Source organism: Notamacropus eugenii, chromosome 2 (assembly GCF_028372415.1).
Source record: "Notamacropus eugenii isolate mMacEug1 chromosome 2, mMacEug1.pri_v2, whole genome shotgun sequence".
Lineage (NCBI taxonomy): Eukaryota > Metazoa > Chordata > Mammalia > Diprotodontia > Macropodidae > Notamacropus > Notamacropus eugenii.
The window spans coordinates 21,053,465-21,070,652 of record NC_092873.1 but is presented as its reverse complement, the minus strand read 5'-3'; the positions used below and the strand labels follow the sequence as shown (position 1 = coordinate 21,070,652).

The 17,188-nt window shown below is 43.3% G+C and overlaps 1 protein-coding gene across 3 annotated transcripts in view; it reads left to right on the top strand.

The window, feature by feature from the left end:
• Positions 1-17,188, top strand: part of CPT1A (carnitine palmitoyltransferase 1A) — a 77,012-nt gene that overhangs the window by 14,846 nt on the left and 44,978 nt on the right. For 2 of the 3 annotated variants that reach the window (XM_072639381.1, XM_072639380.1), the window contains exons 2-3: positions 14,924-15,078; positions 17,040-17,179. In XM_072639381.1, the coding sequence (XP_072495482.1) occupies positions 14,938-15,078; positions 17,040-17,179 (281 nt within the window). In that variant the 5' untranslated portion in view covers positions 14,924-14,937. Of the gene's footprint in view, positions 1-11,161; positions 11,329-14,923; positions 15,079-17,039; positions 17,180-17,188 lie in introns of those variants that run through there. The other variant, XM_072639382.1, reaches the window with a different exon arrangement.

The following is a 17,188-nucleotide window of genomic DNA, read 5'->3' as shown; positions in this document are numbered from 1 at the left end:
GGCAAACAGGGTGAAGTGACTTGTCCAGGGTCACCCAGCTAGGAAGTGTTTGAGGCTGGATTTGAACTCAGGCAGAGGAGCCTTCCTGACTCCATCTTCTGCACCACCTGCCTCCCCACTATCTCTCCCATCTGACCCCTCCTCTCCTCCCACAGCATTCCAAGAATTCAGGCCCTTATCACCTCTCACCTAGATTATTGCACTGCCTTCTTCTTGGCTTTTCTGCCTCATCTCCCCATTCCAATCCAGCCTGGGCACTATTGTCAAAGAAATTTTCCTTGAGCAAGTTTCTGACCATGTGACTCCCCTCCTCAGTCAACTCTAGTGCCTTCCTATTGCTTCCAGGAAAAATCTAAACTCTGTTAAGCTTGTAAAGCCCATGTAAAGCCCTGACTCATCTTTCTAGCATCATTGGATGGTACTCTGCCTCCTACACTTGGAGATCTAGTCGCCCTGGCTTTCTCTCTCTTCCTCACACATGCTCTCTCTCATCAGCCTCTGGGACTTTGTGCTGGCTGTCCAGATGCCTGGAGCACACTCACCCCTCATCTCCACCTCAGAGAATCCTTCTCTTCTCTTAAGATGCAGTTTGGTCGCCATCTCCGGGACAAAGCCCTTTCTGAGCCCCGCCCTCTCTCCCTCACCGTGTAGCAGACTGTTTAATGTCTTGTTCACTTTTCCTGTATACATTTTCCCACAGCTTTGTTGTCTCTCCATTAGAATGTCAGCTCCTTCCAAGTAAGAATTGTTTCAGTCTTTATTATTGGATCCCCAACCCCTAGTACAAAACCCGGTATGTAGTAAGCGCTTAATAAATGCTTTCTTCATTGAATATTTTCCAGACCTGGTGCTTAAGTTTAAAGTAGGGTTTGGAAAGTTGAATGTAAGTTCCTTGAGGGCAGGTATTGTCTTAATTTTGACTTGTTACCCCCATTTCTTAGAAGAGTACCTGGAACATAGTAGATATTTATCAATTCATTAAATATGAGCAGAGCTCAAGGGAAATCCCCTAAGTCACACTAATGCCTTCAGTTCCTACTTATGTGACTCCCATCCTGTTCATCCTGTCCCTACCCACCACTTCCAAGAACAGCATATGCTTTCCAGGTGGGATTTTTAAAAACTTTTGTTTTGGGAGATAATTGGGGTTAAGTAACTTGCCCAGCATCACACTGCTAGGAAGTGTTTAAGGCTGAATTTGAACTCAGGCCCTCCTGACTCCAGGGCTGGTGCTTTATCCACGGCACCACCTAGCTGTCTCCCTCCAGGTTCTTTTAAAAAAAATTAACTTGCCCTGGTTCTTTCATGGGTTGAGAAGTTACTTCTGACATAGTAAAAAAAAAAAAAAAGCCAGGGGAGCCAGGGAAGGGAAGGAAAAGGAGGATGCCAAGACTGATGACATTACAGATCATGGATGATGACATTCTAGATTTAAAGTAGGAAGGGGGAGACCATGTGGGCCAAAGCCCTCCTTTGAACAGGCCAAGAAGCTGTGACCCAGAGAGGCTTGGACTTGCCTCAGGGGCTGTATCTTTCTATCCAGAAAGTCAGTGGCAGGAGGGCCACGTCTGTGGTTTCATGATCGGGATTCTTTGACTGAACCACATTAAAGTCCTGTGTTTCTATCATGTCTCCCCAAATCCCCTACCTTCCAGTATTACTCAGCTCTCTTCTTGCCCTGACACCACTCAACAATTTTCCCTCTTACACAGGATTTAAAGGTGAGATTCAGGAAGGTTAAGTCATTTGTTTGAGATCACACAGTAGTAGATGTTCCTGTCCCCTTCTCTCTCCCTCTTGTAGTATCTCTACCATTGGATAACTTCCTTCCTCCTTCAAGGGTCCTGAACCCAAACAATCAGCCCCAGCACCTCCCTTGGCCATTGTCCTCTCCCATTCAAATCTCCCCTCACTCTCTCTTTATGCCTCTCGTATCCATCTTACCATATACTGGGAGATTCTCTTTGATATCTGAGGGATGTAGTCCCTACCTGGATGGAGATGATGGGCCTGAGGACCAGCATGCCTCCCGCTCTGCCCATTCCCATCTTCGAAGCCAACTGTCTGGTCCAGCAGAGCTGGTGGGTAGGGGAAACCTTTTGGATCCTGGCTGCTGCTGCTGCTGCTCCAGGTTTGAGGACTAAGGATTCTCTTGTCTTTCTCAGGCTCCCGCTTGTTCATTTTCTGAGGTAGAAAAGCCAGCATGGCACCTCTACCCTAACTAAAGTCTTGACTTGGCTGTATCCATGGGAGCTTCTCTGAAGCAGAACCTGCCCAGGAGTCCCAGAATCTGCCTTATCTGCCTAGCCAATCAAAACTCTCCCAGGAATTGTTGGGCATCAGTGTGGTTGCCCACAAAAAGGACTGTCATCTTGGAAACATTGTGCTTCCTGGATGACGCTGTTGCTCCTGACATTTTGCCACCCAAGAGTGAGAGAGAGCCTGCGCTGACCCATGCACATCTTCACCTCATTCATTCCTTTATGAATTGGCCAGGCTGGGGCCAGGGAGCAGTAGCCCTGTGACTTCCTGGGACCAGAGGGCATGGGGATAGGATGAGTGGGGGGTTGGGGGTAGAGCATGGGGGGCTCTAATCAGTTTAATTAAACAAATCATGTACTCCAGGGATCCTCAGCCTGTTTACCTACACTACCCATTCATTCGGCTTGGAAGGGCCTGCTGGTTCCTAGCTGGCTGTTACAGGAGGCAAAATCGGCACTAGTTTAGGGTGGATTATGTAATTCATATGGGAATGGCTAAGCATATGAATCATTTTAGATTTCTGGCATTGGTTGTGTTGTGTTTGTCATTCTGTGGTCTTCCTGCCAACTGTCATGAACTCAGTGGCTGTTGCAGCAGCAACCTCAGTTTCTGTCTGTAATCCAGTAATTCCAGTGGATGGGGATGGGGACCTGATGGACCTCTGGTCTCATTGGAAGGCCAAGTGAGGAAACTCATTCCAGTGGTGCAGGCTGGTGCCATCAATCAATCAACAAGCATGTTTTATGCATCCCTGGCAGAGCCTGCCCTTCTGCGTTAACTTCCTTCCTGGTGCCCTTACCCCACGACCTTTCTCCAGATTACTCTATAGAGCCACCGAGGTGCAGCTCTGGCCAGGTCACTCCCCTACACAGTAAGCTCCAGTGGTCCCCTAGTGTTGCTAGAATAAAATATTATTTCATGTTCACCTCATCCTTTTAAAAATCCTTTGTGTGTGCATGTGCTTTTATGTTGTACATAATTATTAGTACAATGATTCCTGATCATGGTCATAGTGAAGAAACATTCAGCACCTACTATGTGGTGGGCACTAAATTCGGGTGATACAAATAAGAAAAAGAAAAACAGTCTCTGCTCTCATGGAGCTTAGTCTAATAGAAGAAGACAATGCAGATACAAAAATATAATTTATGAATTAGTTAACATACACATAGACAATGCTGATTGTGCAGATGCCTAATGCAGGGTCCTGGAAGGATATGTCAGAGGTGGACTTGATCAGCACACCTTCTGGGCTCCCAAGCTGGCTCTCTACTTACTGTACTCCCCTGCCTCTCCACTAGAAGGTGCCTCTATCAAAATCTTGGGCTGGGGCCTTAGCACTTTGATACTTTGATGGAAGAGATTATTGTAAGAGAGAAAATGCCCCAGTCAGAAATGTTGGAGAGACTTCTTACCAGAAGTGAAGGATGCTGGCCATCAATTGCAATTCCCTAACAGAGATACTGGCAGATATGGCATATTATGAGATCAGGGGTCATTCCAGAATATTTCCGTGCCTACCACCATGTGAAGGCACCACCCAGACTCTTTTCAAGTAGGAGAAGGAGGGTTGTGTTGTGTTGGGGCCTCCCCCCCAAACATTACCCAATTGTTATTCATTTGTTTTAGTCCTGTCTAACTCCTCACAACCCCACCTGGGGTTTTCTTGTCAGAGATACTGGAGTGGTTTGTTGTTTCCTTCTTCTGCTCATTTTATAGATGAGGAAACTGAGGCAAACAGGGTTAGGTGATTTGCCCAGGGTCATGGTAAGTGTCTAGTAAGTGTCTGAGGCCAGATTTGAACTCAGGAAGATGAGTCTTTCTCCACCATGGCGCCACATAACTTAACCCAAACTAGAACAAAACATACCCAGAGGCCAGGGCTGACTAGTGTTAGACCACTCCTTCTGGACTTGGAGGCAGGAGACTCTTGGATCCAGTCTTGTCTTTGGTCCTTGAAGGTTGTGTTGCATTGGCCCATAAGACTTGACCAAACATAGACCAACATCTTGCAACATATGCTGAGATAAGATCAAAACAGGTACATGTAAAACACACAGGGTGAGAGCATAAACAAATTAGGGAGGCATGGAGCACTTTACCTGTCAGATTTTTGGGTAAGGGAAGAGTTTATGATCACATAAGAGAGAATCTCACTGGAGATAAAACGGATAATTTTAATTACATGAAATTAAAGGTTTTTTTGTACAAACAAAATTTTGTGCAGCTAAAATTAGAAGGAAAGCCAGAAACTAAGGATAAAATTTCTTAGCTATTTCTCTGATAAAAACCTCACATTTCAAGTATGTAGAGAACTGACTCAACTTTATAAAAATAAGAGCCATTCCCCAATTGATAAATGGTCAAAGGATATGAACAGGCAGTTTTCAGAAAAAAATCAAAGCTATCAATAGTCACATGAAAAAATGTTCTAAATCACTATTGATTAGAGAAATGCAAACTAAAACAATTCTCAAGTACCTCCTCACATCTATCAGATTGGCTAACATGACAGAAAATGAAAATGGCAAATGCTGGAAGGGATGTGGAAAAGCAGGGACACTAATGCATTGTTGGTGGAATGAACTGATCCAATCCCCCTATTGGAACAACTCAGAATTATACCCTAAAGGCCTATCAAACTGTGCAAGCCCTTTGACCCAGCAATACTAAGTCTATATCCCAAGGAGAAAAAAGGAAAAGGACCTATTTGTACAAAAATATTTATAGCAGCTCTTTTTGTGATAGTAAAGAATTGGAAACTGAAGGGATCCCCATCAATTGGGGAATGGTTGAACAAGTTGTAGCATATGATTGTGATGGAATACTATTGTGCTATGGGATATGATGAGAAGGAGGATTTAAGAAAAACCTGGGAAGACTCACATGAACTGATGCAAAATGAAGTGAGCAGAACCAGGAAAACCATATATGCAGAGTTGTACAACGATCAGCTGTGAAAGACTTGGCTACTCTGATCAAACAATGATCTGTGATAATTCCATAGGACCCATGATGAAAAATGCTATCCACCTCCAGATGGACTCTGAGTACATATGGAAGCAGATATTTTTTTCATTTTTTTTTGTTTCTTCCTCTATTTTTGTTTTTGTTTTTTTTACAACACGGCTAATATGAAAATATGTTTTGCATGACTAAATATGTATAAACAATATATTGCTTGCCTTCTCAAGGGGTGGGAGGGAGAGAGAAAATTTGGAACTCAAAATTTTAAAAAATGAACATTGAAGTTAATGAGAACAACTACAACAAAAGACTTAACCAAGGTTAAGTCCCTTGAAATTTCTTAGCCTTGGTTTTTTTTCCCAATGCTAATCTGTACAATGGGCATAATTGTATCTGCAGCACATACCTAAGGGAATTGTTCTTGGGAATCCGATGAGGCAGTGTCAGTAAAACGCTTGATCAAGTGAAAGGCTGTTGTTACTAGTGAGTATTAAAATAATTAATGACTGAAAGTCAGCAAGTATCACCTCCAACTCATCAGAAGCATTCTCACAACAAAGCAGAGTTTACTACTGGAAGGCTGGGATCATTTAATAGCAGGAAATTAATCTGCAATAAATTATGTTAACGAGAAAAAGACGGTAAGATCATCTAATTATATGTAGAGAGAGGACCTTTGATTAAACACAGAAACAAACCAGTATCCATTTGTGTTCAAAACAAACCAACAAATAGGAAGGAGGGTTGGATTTAGAATCACATACCCTGAATTTGAATTATGACTCCCTGTTAATCTTTGGGCAAGTTATTTTTCCTCTCTGGGCCTCAGTTTCCTCATCTGCAAAATGAAGGCATTGGCCTGAGCAGCCTCTAAGGTCCCTTCCAAGTCTAGGCTTCTATAACTTTTCCTCCAAATTTATTAATTTATTTGTTTTCATTTATAAACATTAATTTCCATAAATTTAAAATTTTCCCCCACCTGTCCTCCTCCCTCCTCAAGATGACATTCAATCTTATATGGGCGCTACACATACATTCCTGTTAAACTCATTTTCTATGCAACATTAGTCATGTTGCATAGAAGAATTAAAACTAATGGGAGAAATCATGAGCAAAATAAAACACAATGAAACATAACAAAAAAGAAAATAGTCTGCTTCATTCTGCGTTCTGACTCCACAGGTCTTTCTCTGGATGTGGATGACATTTTGCATCATGAGTCCTCTGGAAATGTTTTAGATCCTTGCATTGCTGAGAAGGGCTAAGTCTATCAAAATCAGTCCTCACACACCGTGACTGTTACTGTGTATAATGTTCTCCTGGTTCTGCTTGATTCATTCCACATCAGTTCATATAAGTCTTTCCAGGTTTTACTGAAGTCCTCCTATTGATCATTTCTTATAGCACAATAGTATTCCATTACATTCATACACCACAACTTGTTCAGCCATTCCCCAATTGATGGGCATCCCCTCAATTTCCAGTTCTTGGCCACCACAAAAAGAGCTGCTATAAATATTTTTGTACATGTGGGACCCTTTCCAATTTCTATGATCTCTTTGGGATACAGTCCTAGAAGTGATATTGCTGAGTCAAAAGGTAAGCACAGTTTTATAGCCCTTTGGGCATAGTTCCAAACTGCTCTCCAGAATGGTTGGAGCAGCTCACAGCTCCACCAACAGTGAATTAGTGTTCCAATTCTCCCGCATCTTCTCAAATATTTATCATTTCCTGTTTTGTCATGTTATAGGCTTCCATAATTGTGACTGGAAGAGACCCCACTCCAATACAGCAAGCCCCATCCTAATCCCAGTTACTATCTCCTATTTATTCTGTATTGAACTTGCTTTGAATATGTTTGTTTACATGTCTCCCGATTAGACTGTGACCTCCTTGAAGGCAGGAACTGTCTTTTGCCTCTTTTTGTATCTGCAGCACTTAGCACAGTTTCTAATAGGTGCTTTTAAAATGCGTATTAATTATTATTGATCATATTTAGCCAAAACCATCGAGTTTATTAACACAGAAGTCATTTGTCACATTATTCTTGGTATCTTCTTTCCTTTGGGAGTACAGCTCTCTAGTTGGGTGGAAGGCAGATGCTAATCTGGGTCTTGAAAGGGGAAGGATTCTGTGAGGCAGTGGTAAGGAGGAAGGAGTGCTTTCTAGACATAGAGGATTGCCTGAGTAAAGGCACAGCAATGGGAAATGAGTGTTCTGTACAACCAGTAGAGAAAAGGCTCTTTTGGCTAAATCCATGGCATATTGAGGGGGGAGTTATATATCCCATGGCTGCTAAACAGAGGAGGTTCTATCTGATCCAGAAACATTCAGGAGCCATTGGAGTGTATTGAGGGGAGAATGACCTCTGATAACAGGGCCTTCCTTCTTTTGCCCAGATTGTGCTCATACCTGGGGCAGCTTTCATCCTCATCTAGTTTCCTTCATCTTCCCTTCTCCCAGAGACCTCTCCTGCTAGCTCCTGTTTGCCGATATGATCTTGCGCTTCCTTCCCTGTGTGTCTCCTTATTTGCAGAAGCACCATTTCCTGGGAGAATAATGTATGCTTCTTAGAGCAGGGATAGTTTCTGCCTCCCCAGTGGCCACCATTGTTGAGGTGCCTGCTTGTTTGGGTGAGAGCCTGTTTCTTCTTCATCTGTAAAGAGGAGATGATATCTTTGGTACTTGCTGCCTCCTCCAATGAGGCAATAATATGTAGAAAGAGCTTGGCCAGTCTTAAAGCACTTTGTTGATGTCACTGTTTGTGGGAGCCTCTTGTTCCATATTCTGGGCTGGAGAGTGGCATGTTTGAAAGTGGAAGTTGGGGAAGTGTGTCTGTCTGTGGGATGGCTTGGAGAAGGGGAGATCAGTTAGGATGTAATTGCAGTTGATTGATTGCAGGGTAGAGAAGGGCCTGAATTATGGGGGTAGCTATAGAAACATCTAGATAGGAGGAGGGCCAAGAGAAAGGTCCAAATACAAATTAACAGGACTTATGGACAGAGACTGGAGGAGGTGAGGGCATCAGATCCCGGCACTGGGACCACCATGATGTCAGTCAGGGCCAATTGGGCAATGGAGAAAGTTTGGGGGAGCAAGATAGGAGGGAACCAGTGGAGTTTTTAACATCTGATTTTCAGATATTAGTGGAAAGTGTCAATGGGCACCAGTGTTAAAGGAAGAAGCCAGGATGTGTCTGTGTGATTTCACTGGGCCAAGGAACTCCCAGATGCAGATCTGCTCCTGAAGGGTGCAGGTAAAGGGCTTGGCCAGAGCCACACAATCAGTATAGGTGTTTGAGGAGACCCTTGAAGTCAGATCTTTCTGGTCTTGAGGCTGACACCAATAGGCATACGTATACCCTATTTCAGACATGATTATCTGTGCCTTCGTTGCCAAAGAAGACCATGCCATCAGAGAAATGATGACATGACTTGCACTTGACTTTGTTTTGAGTGAGGGAGGGCTGTGCAGGTCACCAGCCTCACTTCTCCTCCAGAGCCATCTGATTCCAGTGACCAGATATTCATCAGGATGACTGGAGGAGACCTAGGGTGCACTGGGAGACCTTGACCCCTTTAGCCCAAAGTCTTTGCAGGTATTCACTTAGGGTGAGGCAATGCCCATTCATTGAATAGGACTGTTTAAGAAGTAGCCAGGGCATGGCCCCTTTAATGAGACCAAGAAAAAGAAAGACTTCAGGCTGGGTAACTCAGTTCCTCTTCTCCTGTCTGCCTCCTCCTCCCCTTCCTTTTCCTCTCCAAAGAAAGATAAATTTGGATGGCCAAAAGATGCCCAGTTGACTGGGTTTTACTGGCTAGTTCCTTCCCTTCCCCCTTCCCTTCCCCCCTTCACCTTAAACCTTCTGCATCTGAAGCTGGGACACCCATGGGCCCCTGCCTAAGGGCTCTTCTGGACTCTCCTGGCTTTAAAGTGATTATCAATAGTAACTGTTGCAAGCACGCTTTCCTCCCAGCCTGAATAAGGAGGGAATAGTAAGGAGGAAGGCCATGTGGAGGTGTGGACTTGTCACTGGGTGCTCAACCTTGATCTTGTTAAGTTAATCAGTTGGATAGTTCATTGAGGACCAAGCATTTCTGTGATGCTTGGAGGCAGCAGCTGTTTATCTCACCAGGATATTTACCAACCACACCTGCTGTGATTGTACTTCTGTCTGCCAGTGCTACTTGGACTGTGGATGATTATCAAATAATCCACTAAAATAAGTCTAATTTAAAATGCCATAATTAGTATTTCTATTGTATGCCATACAAATGTCATTATCTCATTTAATTCTTACATTTAGTATCTCTGAGAGGATTCTTAAACCCATTTTGCAAGTGAAGAAACTGACACTCAGGGAGCCTTCCTCTACTCAAATAATCTTCTGTTTCCTTATTGGTGTAAATGTTGGATGTCCTCAATGACTGCATATTTTCTGAGGGCAGGGAGAGTGTTTTGTTTGATCTGGCAAGGTGCCTTGTATATTGTAGCCATTACTTAGTAAATGCTGAAGAAAGTTCTGGGAAGGACCTTAGAGGGTACCTCATTCCCCATTGGTTGAACCACAGTGAAGTGTCCAGCAGAAAGGCGGGTGGCAGCTGTGACTCTTGGGTGGTGGTTGACAGTGGGGATTGGGAGGAGGGGTCTGCTTTCCTTTTAATTCATCCTTTCTCACTAACAGAAAGGAAACTGAAAGTTCTTCCCCTCCCCATGAACCGTGAAGGCCATTGGTTTGGTTTTGAGGAAATGAGAATAAAAGGGCATGGTCTCCCCTCCCAGGGAGGCTGTCCTCTCCCTCAGATCCAGAATGTAGCATATCCTGAGGAAACAGTTACAATCACAAGGCTGGGGTGCCTAGAGAGCAGCTACATTGTAGCTAACCAGGGAATACCAGAGAGCCTCTCCTAAGGTCTCGTTCTGTCTAGCGCTCCCTATACTTGACCTCCACGCCACAGAAGAGCTCGTAGACCACATACCAATCGGTTAAATAGTAACCCACCACATCACATTTTATTGAAGTCGACACAGGAGTGTTTCGCAAGGTTCTTATCTTCGTGATTCCTGTCTTTATTTTTATGGCAGTACATCAGAAGGCAGGCACCTTCCCTAGGGTCATTTAAGATAGTATACATTTATTAGAGGCAGGTGCATAGGACAGAATGCAGGGCCTTGGAGTCAGGGAGACCCGAGATCAAGTCCTGCCCCTGGTACTGCTGTCATCTGCCTGCGCTTCTTCATCTGTGAAGAGAGAGCCGCTGGGCTAGAAGAGGCCTGAGGGTCTATGAATCCAGTCCAACAGGCAGGTGCCTCATTAGGGATACAAAGAAAGAATAAATGAGATGGTTCTTGCCTTCAAGGAGTTTCCATTCTGCTGGGGAGTGTAAAACATGTACCTGTAAAAATGAGGAAGACAGGGCATGTACCCATGTAAATGCAAACACATGCAAATATATCACCTGCAAATGAAAAGCTAGGGTAATGGTTTGTGGAAGCCTTTCGCTAGGAGGGAACACCTGAGCTGAACCTCAGATGAAAGAATTTATTCTCTATTTCTCCTTGCAAGCCTTGCTTAGGCATCAGATCAGTCAATAAGCACTTGCTTCCTGAATCATTCTGGGCTGAGATCCATGCCCCCCAGGGCAAAGGGCATGGGGGTTGCTACCATTATAAGGTCACAGTCAAAGAGCTAGAAGGTGCCTTAGTGGTGGCATGGTGCATATGGTGAGCTGAGGCTGGGTGAGGTCACTCAACCAACCTCCCCACTAATAGGGGTTTATTAAGTATATCCTATCTGCCAAGCAAGCACCAAGTTTTCAGTCTTTGGAGGATACAATGTGTATAAGCAGATACAAAATATATACAAGGTGATGGGGGGTGTGTGGAGCATGACTATTAGGAAGGAATGAAAAAAGGTCACATGTAGAACGCTCCTGGGCTGAGCTTTGAATGAAGTTAAGGTGATGAAGTGCTTTTGACAATTGGAGATACAGCCTGTGCAAAGTCAGGGAGGCTGGAGATGGACTGTTTTGTATGAAAAGCAGAATGTATACTTTGACAGTACCTGAGGGGAAGTGATGGATGAGAAGTCTGGTAAAGGTAAGTTGGAACCAGATAGAGAAAGACTTGGAATGCCAAAGGGAGGCAGCAGGGAGCCATAGGGGACTTTGGAGAGGGGGGAGACCTGAGGCAGGGAGCCTACTGAGAAGCTCATTGGAATAGGCCAGGTGAGAGGTGGCACCTATGCCAGAGGGTTGGGTCTGGGAGTGGAGACAACTAGATGCTATGGATGCAGAGGGGATGTGGGAGCAGAATCTCCCAGGCTCGGCCACCGATTGGATGGAGGCAGTGCAGGAGAGGGGTCCAAGAAGTGCTTTGCCCCAGGATGGCTGCCCTTGTCTTTCCCTTTCATTGTTTTCTCAGAGTCTAAATATCTCATCTGCCAATGGGGTAGACATTTGCACTAATTATCTTTTTCAAAATGGCGTTTTTGTTTGGTTTTTAAGTGGTTCTTTAGAACAGTGGGAGGATTTTTATTGGACTTGGGAAGATTTCTTTGTGCCTTTCCCCTACTATCAGGGCTGTTTGCCTTTCCCTCTTCCTCTTGATTCATCCATTATCATTGATTTTTGCCCTACATTCCAAAGGTGTTTATGAAGAGGTGGAGGGAGGGCACTGACCTGGAGAGTACTGGCGGCTGCCAGGAAAAGCAAGAACAAACGTGATGACTGTGCTGGGTGTGTGTAGGGATGACGTCTGTTTCTGAAAGGATACACCTTGACCAGCTGTGACCCCCGGAGTAGTGGGGAGGCTCTAGATCAGCCATAGCATCTCTGAAGCTTGGTTGGTTGGTGGTCAATGACATGGACTGAATACCGAGGGCTATCTGAGCCCTATATACTGTATCTGTATTATAAAACATATGTATTATATTGTGCAGATAACATGTATAATATATATTCATCATCATGGGTCTCAAACCCAGGTCTTCTTAGCTTGAAGAGTGGGTCTCCGTCTAGTGTGTCATGTCTCTCAATCAATGTTTGATGAATTTAGTTGAAGGAGGTTTAGGCTCAGAGGAAGTTCCAGATTTGGTATGAGCCAAACCCTAAGGCAATATCTGCTCCTCCAGGCCAGGAACCAGCTGGGTTTTTGTCTGTTTCCTGGGGGGCCTGACACAATGCCCTGCACTCAGAGCTGTGAGCTAATACATCTGTGTATTCCTTCTAAAGACAAAGATCATAACTAATTCTAGGGTAGGGTCACCCATGTTCTCCCATGCTCTGCCACCAGGGTTTGCCTAACACCTGCTGGAGGCCAGCCTCTGGCTGTCTTGCAGGGGAATGGATGCAATAAGAGTGGATGAGCTGTCATTTGGTTATCTAGTTATTATTTCAAATATAAGTTCCCTAAGAGGAGGGATTGTTTCATTCTCTGTACTTGTGTGCCCAGTGCCCAGCCCAGTGCCTGGCACAAAGCAGTCATTTAATAATACTTGTTGATTGATTGGCTGATTGATTATCCTTTGTTGTAGCTCTGTGAAGGGCTCATCTTTTCTAGTCAGGCATTTCTCTGATGACTTTTAAGCCCTTTCTTTGGGATGAGTTGCAGCCTACTTATGCCCTTCTCCACTGAGTTAGCCTCAGCTGTAGGTCTCCTAAATGAGATCTGTAATTGCTTAGAAGAACCCATTTGGCCACATGGGAAAAGTCAAGTGGATGAGAATGCCTGTTGTCCAGACTGCTGTTGAACAAACAACTGAATCCTACTGTGGTGCAGGCATCTTTGACAGACACTGACCAGTGGAAAAGAAGCTACTGAGCCTAGCACTGAGCCAGAAGAGAATGGGATCAATTGCCTTTGGGAAGCAGCTTTTCCCTGAAGCAAAGTTTCATCTTTTTAATGCCAGTATTTTTCTGGGGTTCTATGATGAAGTTTCTAGAATGCTGCAACCTTGCACATAGTATGCATTTAATGAATATCTGAATTGAATCAGTTCCCAATGAGAATAGATTTTGGCATGCAGGGAATCCTAATGAGGCTCTTTTGATATTTCTTTTTTTTTTTTTTTACTGCTTATTTGTTTATTTTTGGTTTTTAACATTCATTTCCACAAAATTTTGAGTTCCAAATTTTCTCCCCAAACTATCAGATAATTTTTGTGTGGAGCTAGAAAAATAATATCAAAATTCATCTGGAAGAACAAAAGGTTCAGAATATCAAGGGAACTAATGAAAAGAAATACTAGGGAAGGTGACCTAGCTCTGACAGATCTCAAATTGTATTATAAAGCAGCAATTATCAAAACCACTTGGTACTGGCTAAGAAACAGAAGGGCAGACCAGTGGAATAGGTTAGGTACACAAGACACAGTAGTCAATGAATATAGCAATCTACTGTTTGATAAACCCATGGACCCCAGTTTCTGGGATAAGAACTCACTGTTTGACAAAAATTGCTGGGAAAACTGGATAGCAGTATGGTGGAAACTAGGCATAGACCAATGCCTGACACCATACACAAGAATAAAGTCCAAATGGGTACATGATCTAGGTATAAAGACTGATACTATAAACAAATTAGTGGAACAAGGAAGAGTGTATTTATCGGATTTATGGTGAAGGAAAGAATTTTTGACTAAACAAGAGATAGAAAACATTATGAAATGCAAAATGGAAAATTTTGATTGCATTAAATTGAAAAGTTTTTGCACAAACTTTCTCCCCATCTCTCCCTTCCCCCACCCCATAACACCTTGCATTCTGATTACCCTTTCCCTCAATATGCCCTCCCTTCTATCAAACCCCTCCCTTCTCTTATCCTCATCTTTTTTCTTGTAGGGCAAGACTGATTTCTATACCGCATTACCTGTATTTCTTATTTCCCAGTTGTATGCAAAAACAATTTGCAAAAACAACTTTGAGTTCCAACTTATCTCCCTTTCTCCCTCCCCCACAAGCCCCACTGAGAAGGCAAGCAATTCAATATAGGCTGTATATGCATAATTTTGCAAAAGACTTCTGTAGTAGACATGTAGTGTAAGACTAACTATATTTCCCTCTTCTTATCCTTCCCCCCATTTATTTTATTCTCTCTTTTGACTTTGTCCCTCCCCAACAGTGTTTACTTCTAATTACTCCCTCCTCCCATTTGCCCTCCCTTCTATCACTTGCCTCCTTGTCCCCTTCTCCCCTATTTTCCTGTAGTGTAAGATAGATTTTGATACCAAATTGAGTGAGTATGTTATTCCTCCTTCAGCATTTCGTAAACTGTGGGTTGTGACCCTATATGGGATCCCCAGTGGAAAAAGTCTAAGAAGCCATAGAGTCTAGAATGATGGCATGACCTGAGAGTTACCTTTAGGAGTTGGTCAATTGAGCTGTTTGGATGCCAGGGAAGGGCCATAGGGACCATTGTCTAGTTCCTGATTCAGTTCGTCTAAAAAATATCCTGGGCAGACCTATACATGCAGACATGTACTTGAGGCAGAGAGGACATATATGGGGAGCATTTTTAAGTGTTAGTCTCTAGCTAGCCTCTAGTGCTATTAAAGGGAAATTTTTTTAAAAATCAGCACTCTTCTAGGGGAAGAACATAAAAATTCAGAAATATCAATTTTAGGGTTGGATTTTCCCTGAATAAGTACAAGATTCTACTTTCCTGTAGTTATTTGTAACCCTTTTCTTTTCATCAGGGTGCTGAATCAAGATGGCAGAAGCTCACCAAGCCGTAGCATTCCAGTTCACAGTCACTCCTGATGGAATTGACCTACGCCTGAGTCATGAAGCTCTGAAACAGATATACCTCTCTGGCCTCCACTCTTGGAAGAAGAAGTTCATCCGATTCAAGGTTTTTCTCTTTGGGGGCCCATTTCAATCAACAATGCTAGAGAAGAGTATTGGGGCATGAGAAAAAAGTATTTAGAGCCACAGAAGTTTGGAACTGGAGGGGATCTTAGAAATCCTCCATTATCAGTGGTTTTTTCCTTTCTCAGGCTTAATTTTGCCTTTGCTTTCCCTAGCTGTCTCCAATGCTTTTTGGAAGCTTTCTGGGAATACATCTTAAAGAGCGAGCTGGGCCACCCATCTAAAAAAATCAGTAATAGTGTCAGCACGGGGCTGACCTGAAAAAGCTGGAAAACATAGAGGCCTTGCTTTTAAGTAAAACCCATTTTACTCAATATCCTCTTGAGGAAATAATGGATGATCAAAGTTTTTTGTATAATTGGTCATCTTGAAGCAGGACTGTTCAGATCTGAGAAAATTCCATGTTAGATGGAGCCATCATCGTTGGTTGTGTGTGACACTGGAGCTTATAGACTTTGCAAATGGCCCCCACTCTCTGACTCTGTGATTTTGAAAATCACATAGATTATGATCTATGAAATATAATAGCCCACATAACCAGAATAAAAAAATCACATGATTATATCAATACGTGTTTTTGATGAAACATGACCCTCATTTCTGTTTAAAACACCAGACAGGATAGGAATAAACAGACTTTTCTTTGATATGGCACTTTGTATCAATCTTAAAAGGAAGATGCTTATTCAAGATGATGAGATTATATGACTGCTGAAAGTTTTGCACATGGAGGCATTACGGAGAGCTCCTTGAGGGTAGGGGCTATCTTTTGTCTCTTTTTGTATCCCCAGAGCTTAGCACAGTCCCTGGCATATACATAGTAGGTGCTTACTGAATGTTGATTGATTGCACACAGGGTACCTTCCTTTATGCCTCCAGGTAAGAGTAAGGATATCAAGAACAGACATTGAAGTTCAGGGCACAGAGATCCCTGGGCCTTGGGAAGGAAAGAATTGACCCGAATGCAAGGACCCCCACCTCCATTTGGAGCCTATTCTTGTCCATGGTTTGAACTGTCTATTGGGGCATTGTTTGTATCCATGGGAATGAGGGTGCTAGTTTTTGATGAAAGCATTACATTAGGAAATAGAATTTGCTTTAGTTTCTTTTGACTTTTTAAAAAGCTAGAGACCTAGAGTACATCTGCTTAATGGATTCCCAAGTAAAAATTGCATTTCCATTAAGACTTACATATAGCAAACTTTTTGAGTGCCACCAACAAGTTATTCGTGGCAATAGTGTTTAATTAGAAATTTTAGTTTAATTTAGAAAGCAGGAAAAATCCAAAGACCCACTTATTTAAAAAATAAAAGTATCTATTAATTTGGCTATTTCATATTCATCCTTCCTGCATCCTTGTTAGACAAGGAGTGTGTCCTATACAGATGAGGAACCTAAGCTTGAGAATTTAAAAAAGGACGACAGGTTTACACCAAGGCTTAACTCACTGTTGGACTGTTAGTTTTAGCTTCTGCTTTTTTAGCCAGGTAAATCTAGTCATTTCTCAGTGGGAATGCCTATTTAAATCCAGCAGATCAAAGAGCCAGGCTGAGAGCTTTATTGGAAGTCTCTGAAGAAGGGTGGAGTCCTTTGTATCCCTGTGATGGAGGCTGACCAGGGGTGTAGATGGGGAGGGGTTCATGCTGATGGAGGGTGGAGAGGTGAGGCTAGTCCCTAACTGAATAATCAGAAAATCACTAGCATTTTCTTTGGAAAACCTCCAGACTTTGCTGGCACTACCGACCCATGAGCCCCTCTCCTCCTGGGGACTCTTGCCTTGGGTTCAGTGTGAGTGACCTAGTGTCCAACCAGGGGCTGGTGAAAGGTAACTCTGGGTCACCCTTGGCTCAAGATAAGCTGCTTAGAAATGCCAGGGTCGTGGGATGCCTTGAGTGAACCAGTGCTGACTGGTCTCCAAAGCTACCTCTGTGTGTTTATTTTTAGAATGGAATCATCACGGGCGTGTATCCCGCGAGCCCATCCAGCTGGCTTATTGTGGTGGTGGGGGTGATGTCAACCATGTACACCAAAGTCGATCCTTCTTTAGGGATAATAGCAAAGATCAATCAAACTCTTGGAACCACGTAAGTGAG